Source organism: Lipotes vexillifer, unplaced genomic scaffold (genome assembly GCF_000442215.2).
Source record: "Lipotes vexillifer unplaced genomic scaffold, Lipotes_vexillifer_v1.1 scaffold1484, whole genome shotgun sequence".
NCBI lineage: Eukaryota > Metazoa > Chordata > Mammalia > Artiodactyla > Lipotidae > Lipotes > Lipotes vexillifer.
In genome coordinates, this window is record NW_006798010.1 from 771,718 (window position 1) to 779,200 (window position 7,483).

A 7,483-nucleotide genomic window follows, 5' to 3' on the forward strand; every position below is an offset into this window, starting at 1 on the left:
AGGAATGCCTCTAACATCTATAAGCCCTGTAGGCTTATATGTATCAATACTTTGCTTACGTAGTCTCCATAGACTCTTGTGTTAGCGGATCATCTATTTCTCATTAAATCTGCTGCTTTTAGAATTCCTAGCGTTAGAGTTCTGTGCTTTAAAAGCTGATACCACATTTTTAGAGCATTCTAAGACTGTGGGTCAGTGACTTCCTGTATGTTTTTATTTTACCTCCTTCTTACAGAATCTGATTTGGATTTCATAATTCCTATACTCCCGTATAATATCTTACCCTGTGAGGGATTTATAAGACTATAGTATATCTTTTTTCATTTACTTTCTGAGCTGTGGAAGTAGAGTAGTTTTTTCTGGTGGCCTGATGACGTTTGTTATTACATGTTGGGAGAACAGGAAGAAGAAGCCAAAGGGGTTCTTTCGGCTCTGCTTTTGCTGCAAAAGATGCAGAATGAGGCTTGCGCTTTAGTTAAGCTAGCATTTAGCTAGCTAGCATTTCAAACGCATTCTGAAAGCTAATGAGATGACCATTGCTCTCTGCTATTATTTAATTTTCAGGCTGTCCATTAAAAAATATATATTGGCTTGGTGGGGAGGGGGTTATATTTGAAAGAAATAAAAGAAACTAATTTTTAAAAAAGATTTCTTCAGTTGTACAGAAAAATTCAGGAATAATTAGTCCACCTGCTTTGGGAGCATCACTAGAAGGTAAAAGACCGGGGAAATGTAAATCAGTGATTTTTAAAAATGTAGCACAGGCAGCTGGCACTGAAAAAGGCCAGGGACCGTTGTCTGAACCAAACTTCTAGGTAGGGGAAATACCCAAATAATGACATATATAGTTTCCAAATGGTAATCCTCATTTAAATCCTCTCATCATTTCCCTTTACACATTTTTTTCTGTGTTTGAAATGCTGGCTGTATTTTGTTTGAAGCCTTTGAACTAAATCGTTGATGTTACATTACAAATACACTTGTCATTCTAAGTGTAATCCAGACATTGCAGGTATGATCACATACCCTATTCTTGTTGGTTCCAAATAAACTTTGCTGAGCTTATTTGGATTACTTTTGTCATTAGGAGCTAATTTTATAAAGGAAATCAGGAAAATGGAGACCCTCTCTTGATGTGAAGTCTGATTTTCTGAGTGCCAAAACAGACCTCAGTGGTACTCTGGAAGTGTCTGAGAGTTTTGTAAGGCTGAACGAGTTGCATGAGAAACCGGACTTTTTAGGCTCCCGGTGGAGAGGAAAGCCCTTGCCTTCCTGGGAAGCCCTCTAAATTTTACTGAGAGAACATTGTTGAAATGTTTTGCTCTCCTTGGTTTTACAGACTTGAATTAATTGGTCTCTTTGTAGTTTGTCTGAAACGAAACATCAATTGGGAAGTTTACCATGTAGTTTGTTTTATCTGGAGAACATCACTTAAGTTCTTTTTAAAACCTCTGGGCTCAGCTCGGGAGTAGAGTTGTGGAGTCTCTTGATTCTTGGCTCCACTTTGATAAGCCGTTGGAAGGTAGGTCTGTTTTCTTAAAGCCATTTCTTATGAGTTAAGAAAACCCATAAACTGGATTTCTTTGTCAATGATGTTCCTTTTTAAACCTTCAAAAATCAATTCTGACTGTCTTCTTTGATGATTTCTTATATTCAGGTTAAGACGGTAACTTTAATTCCAGGAGATGGAATTGGCCCAGAAATTTCAGCCGCAGTTATGAAGATTTTTGATGCTGCCAAAGTAAGTGGTCTTAAAAAATACTTTTGATAATAATTTGTAGAAAAGTTTTCTTAGCCAGTTGGAGACCGTGAACCCTTAGGATGAATTGTTCACGTTTGTATGAAGTTGGTGAGGTCTGTTAAATTTCACAGATTCTGACTTTAAGAGTGTTGTTTGCTGCCGTCATTGTCAATAGTTTAAGCTATTGCATTGGCATCAGTTGTATATAAAGTAATCCAAGGAGTACTGTAATTTTTGTGGACTTTTGAACACTGCCTGGGTTTAAAGTCTTTAAGCCCCTCCAAGTCACCTGTCTATCTCATTTTTCCTTCCTGCCAAAAAAAAGAGAATAGAATTGATATTTCAGAAAACTATATAGGGCATTTTGAAATATTCTTTTTCTTTTTTTTCCTGGTGTGGAAATATCAAGTATGAGGTATTATTATCCAACAGCCTAGCCTTCAATGCAGGTAGATATTTAAAAATCTAGAGAATTTAGGAAACTTGGACTTTGTTTGACCTGATGCTTTATTCTTGCTATTTATAGCTGCTAGGCGAAATAATGTGTAAGATTAAATCAGGGTTGTTGGGCTTCCCTGGTGGCGCAGTGGTTGAGAGTCCGCCTGCCGATGCAGGGGACACGGGTTTGTGCCCCAGTCTGGGAAGATCCCACATGCCGTGGAGCGGCTAGGCCCGTGAGCCATGGCCACTGAGCCTGCGCGTCCGGAGCCTGTGCTCTGCAATGGGAGAGGCCACAACAGTGAGAGGCCCGCGTACAGCAAAAAAAAAAATCAGGGTTGTTATGATACCAACAGCTATAAGTCAAGGAATTCAATTTATTTATACTAAACATACATTGTTTTTCTATGAGTTTTTAATTAAAAGTCCTACAGAGGAAATGATACTTATACAATAGCATTCCTCAAGGGAACTGAAATAGGATGGCTCTCAGCTGTAAGCTCCATGTGAACAAGGAGCACAAGTCTTGCTCTGTGTTCCTATTCCTAGTGTGTGCCCAGTTGGCTGTCAGATGTGTGTGTACACATTGAAGGGTGTGGGTGAAAAGAAAGGATAACGCTGGTTTATTCCTTAAAACTTCTTTCATAGGTTATATAATATGTCTTTTTTTTCTTAACAGCTTTATTGAGATTTAATTCATATATTGTTCAGTTCATCATGTAAAGTATACAGTTCATTCATGGAGTTGTGCAACCACCACCATAGTCTAATTTTAGAACATTTTTGTCACCCAGAAAGAAACCCCATATTCATCAGCAGTCACTCCCCATCACCTTTATCTCTCCCACCCTGCCCCCTCCCATCACCAGCCCTAGGCGACCACTAATCTACTTTCTCTCTCTGTAGATTTGCCTATTCTGGACATTTCATATAAATAGAGTCTTAAAATTACATGGATTTTGTATGATGAATTGGGAGATTGGGATTGACACATATATACTAATATGTATCAAATAGATAACTAATAAGAATGTGCTGTATAAAAAAATAAATAAAATTCAAAACTTCAAAAAAAATTACATGGTTTTTGTGATTGGCTCTTAGCATAATATTTTCAAGATTCATCCATGTATCAGTACTATGTGATATTTCTGTGAATCATGTTTCTCTGCTCCTTATGATATTATAATTATAGCCACGTTAACAGTGATTGTGAAAAAAAGAAGTAGGCAAGTGGCAGCTAGGAGTGATGACTGGACAAGGGTAATGTGGAGAATCCGTCTGGACGTGCTAGAGAATGACATCTCTTCTTGCATGCCAGGAATTTTCCGGGACTTTATTGTATGTGTTTTCACCAGTTGCATCCAAAGTGAGGAAGTTTGTTTATAACTGTAGTGTGAATGTCAGTCACATGTAGGTCTTTCCAGTTCACTGTGCTCTGTGTTGTGGTATCTAGGCACCTATTCAGTGGGAGGAGCGGAATGTCACCGCCATTCAAGGACCGGGAGGAAAGTGGATGATCCCTCCAGAAGCCAAAGAGTCCATGGATAAGAACAAGATGGGCTTGAAAGGTAGCACTGAAGTGAATATGATGCTTATTTTTGATTTCTGCTACGGGTGTTATATTTATCTTTACCTAGATTTATCTTTTGTATAATTTTTACATTTTTATTTTAATTCATACATGCTTAAGGTCATGATTCAAAATGTTAGCATATGACAGATTGGAATCCAGCATAGGCTTTAAATCCAGACAGATCCACTATGAATTTCATCCCTGCTGCTTACCGGCTGGGAGGCTTGGGCAAATTTCTTACTCTTTTTTTCCCCTTTACCTTTAAATGACAGCAATAGGGAATTCCCTGGCAGTCCAGTGGTTAGGACTCAGTGCTTTCACTGCCTAGGGCCCGGACTCGATCCCTGATCAGGGAACTAAGATCCCAAAGACCAGCACAGGGCAGCCAAAAAAAAAAAAAATGACAGCAATAGAGTTGATACCTCATAGGGAGGTGGTGTCATAGGATTAGCTAATGTCAAGGACCTGATACCGTGCTTGGTCCTCAGTCAGTAGATGCTCATTGCAGTTGATATTCCAGAAAGCTTCATTGAGGAAATTTCTTCCTTCATCTGAATCTGAGGGAGAGGGTAAAGTTAGAGGCAGAACATATTTCACAAGGTAGCCCAGGTAGGCCTGTAGATGACACAGGGAGTAGGCACTGAATATTGCCTAAGAGTGACCAGCCATGGATGGACTCATTTACGATGAAGAGAACATCAGACTCAGAAACAGAGCACCTGTCTGCCCTTTTAAATGACGCTTGTAGAGGCTTCCCTGGTGTTGCAGTGGTTGAGGGTACACCTGCCGATGCGGGGGACGCAGGTTCGTGCCCCGGTCCGGGAGGATCCCGCATGCCGCGGGGCGGCTGGGCCTGTGAGCCGTGGCCGCTGGGCCTACGCGTCTGGAGCCTGTGCTCTGCAACGGGAGAGGCCACGGCAGTGAGAGGCCCGCGTACCGCGCAAAAAAAAAAAAAAAAAAAAAAAAATGATGCTTACTTTGTTGTAAAAGTGCCCCTTGATTCACGAAGCTTGCATGGTAGATGTGTCACAAAGCTACTTCATGTCCAAAGAAAGGATCCTAAATACACCTCTGATGGAATACTGGAAAAAATAAAAATTGGAATTTCAAATACAGTTGGCCCTCCATATCCACATGTGCATCCGTGGATTCGCAATCATGTATGGAAAATATTAAAAAAAAAAATTCTGGGCTGGGACATCCCAGTCCCGGTTGGTCCTCCTTGCTCGCCACCGGTGCCACCAGTCCGTGCAGCCAGCCCAGTTAGCCTGGTCTGCACTGCCCACCGGCCAGCTGGTCTCCCACCACAACCATGGATGCCATCAAGAAGTTGCAGATGCTAAAGCTGGACAAGGAGAATGCTATCGACTGCGCTGAGCAGGCTGAGGCTGACGAGAAGCAAGCTGAGGACAGCAGCAAGCAGCTGGAGGAGGTGCAGCAGGCCCTCCAGAAGAAGCTGAAAGGGACGGAGGACGAGGTGGAAAAGTCTTCTGAATCAGTGAAGGATGCCCAGGAGAAACTGGAGCAGGCTGAGAAGAGAGCCACCAATGCCAGGGCGGATGTGGCCTCCCTGAACGGCTGCATTCAGCTGGTAGAGGAGGAAGTGGACCAGGCGCAGGAGCGCCTGGCTACAGCCCTGCAAGAGCCGGAGGAGGCTGACAGGCAGCTGATGAGAGTGAGAGAGGAATGAAGGTCATGGAAAACCGAGCTATGAAGGATGAGGAAAAGATGGAGATGCAGCTGAAGGAGGCCAAGCACATCACTGAGGATTCGGACCGCACATATGAGGAGGTGGCCCGGAAGCTAGTGATCCTGGAATGAGAGCTGGAGCACTCAGAAGAGACAGCTGAGGTGGCTGAGAGGAGGAGGATCTTCAGGCCAGGGACCAGGCCCTCAGGTCCCTGATGGCCTCAGAGGAGGAGTATTCCACCAAAGAAGATAAATATATATGAAGAGGAGATCAGACTGCTGGAGGAGAAGCTAAAGGAGGCTGAGACCCGAGCACAGTTTGCCAAAGGGTCGGTGGCAAAGTTGGAGAAAACCATTGATGACGTGGAAGAGACCTTGGCCAGTGCCAAGGAGGGGAACGTGGAGATTCACCAGGCCCTCGACCAGACCCTGCTGGAGCTCAACCACTGTGAGGGCTGGCCCTGCCCCCAGCCAGGCTATAGTTGACACCCCAACGAATAAAACTGGTGTTACCAGCAAAAAAAAAAAAAAATCCACAAAGTTCCAAAAAGTAAAACTTGAATTTTTTCACTGGCAACTATTTACATAGTGTTTATATTATATTAGGTATCATAAGTCGTCTAGAGATGATTTAGTTTACAGGAGGATGTGTGTAGGTTATATGCATATACCATGTCATTTTATAATAAGGGGCTTGAACATCCATGGATTTTGGTATCTGCTGGGTTGCTGGGTCCCGGATCAATCCCTCCCCCCAAACCCCCATGCCGAGGGACAAGTGTCAATACTATGTACTTGTGTTTATAAAGGAAAAGAAAAGACCAGACTGTATCCTCTTGTCATCTGGGTATTCTTCTTTATTACAGGCCCTTTAAAAACCCCCATAGCTGCGGGTCACCCATCCATGAATTTATTGCTGCGTAAAACATTTGACCTTTACGCAAATGTCCGACCATGTGTCTCAATCGAAGGCTATAAAACCCCTTACAGTGATGTAAATATTGTCACCATTCGAGAGAACACGGAAGGAGAATACAGTGGAATTGAGCATGTGGTATGTTCATTTGGATACTTTTTCATTCTTAGTTGGGTTGCTTTCTATGCACTTGGGACCTTTGTTCAAACTCCCAGTTGAAAATATTTCCCAAAGACAGTTCTCTTGCATTCTGTGAGGAGTTGTGGGTGTTTGTCTTGTCCTGGGTCTCTGGCTGACAGTACTCAAATGGATGCCTGGGCGAGGGGTTGTGGTGCTTCAGGTTATGGACTTGGGAACTTGTCCTCTGTTTGAGTTTTGAATCCTCAACTTCATACGTAACCATCTCTGCACCTTGGTTTTCCTCATCTGTGCAGTGAGGCTTATAATACCTGGCTCCTAGGACTGGAGTGAACGTGATTAACCTCACTGACATACCATATGCATGATGCTTGCCTTGGCAGCTGGTGCCATGCAAGCCTGCCACAGATGGTGTTGTCTGCACACTGCCAGCAGTCCAGGACCGGGTTGTTGCCATACCCTTTCAGCAAGGCAGGACTTCCTCTGTTTCAGATTGTGGATGGAGTTGTGCAGAGTATCAAGCTCATTACTGAGGGGGCGAGCAAGCGCATCGCGGAGTTTGCCTTTGAGTATGCGCGGAACAATCTCCGGAGCAACGTCACAGCCGTGCACAAAGCCAACATCATGTGAGTCCCTGTGGGCAGCGCTCCGTCTGGCTTTATGGGCGAGGAGCAGTGACAGGGCTTTCCTTTCCTCTCTCCAGCTTGCTCATTGACTCCTGATAGCTCTGGAAAATGGCCTTGTAGCCAGTCAGAGGGTCAGGCATTTCTCTTGTGTCAGAATATCCTATTTAATGTGCTTCATTGGGTGGATGACTGGAGCAGGTTTGGAGGGAGCAAGAATTCAGGTCCCAGAAGTTTAAGGAGGGCCTGAGAACCATCGGGGAAGGAAGCCGGAGAGTCTGGATCCCCAGGTGCGGTGGGCAGTTAGCTAAGGCCACGTCTGCAAAAGGGCAATCGTTTCTGTGTTAGGAGGGAGTAGCAGG

The 7,483-nt window shown here is 43.7% G+C and overlaps 1 protein-coding gene and 1 pseudogene across 4 annotated transcripts in view; both read left to right on the forward strand.

Annotated features, from left to right (window-relative positions):
- The window catches only part of IDH3A (isocitrate dehydrogenase (NAD(+)) 3 catalytic subunit alpha), a 20,914-nt gene that overhangs the window by 7,584 nt on the left and 5,847 nt on the right, over positions 1–7,483 (forward strand). For 2 of the 4 annotated variants that reach the window (XM_007470036.1, XM_007470035.1), the window contains 4 exons: positions 1,658–1,741; positions 3,636–3,750; positions 6,311–6,498; positions 6,991–7,124. In XM_007470036.1, the coding sequence (XP_007470098.1) occupies positions 1,658–1,741; positions 3,636–3,750; positions 6,311–6,498; positions 6,991–7,124 (521 nt within the window). The remainder of the gene's footprint in view (positions 1–1,657; positions 1,742–3,635; positions 3,751–6,310; positions 6,499–6,990; positions 7,125–7,483) is intronic. The other 2 variants (XM_007470038.1, XM_007470037.1) reach the window with 2 other exon arrangements.
- LOC103088612 (tropomyosin beta chain pseudogene) lies at positions 5,068–5,930 on the forward strand (annotated as a pseudogene).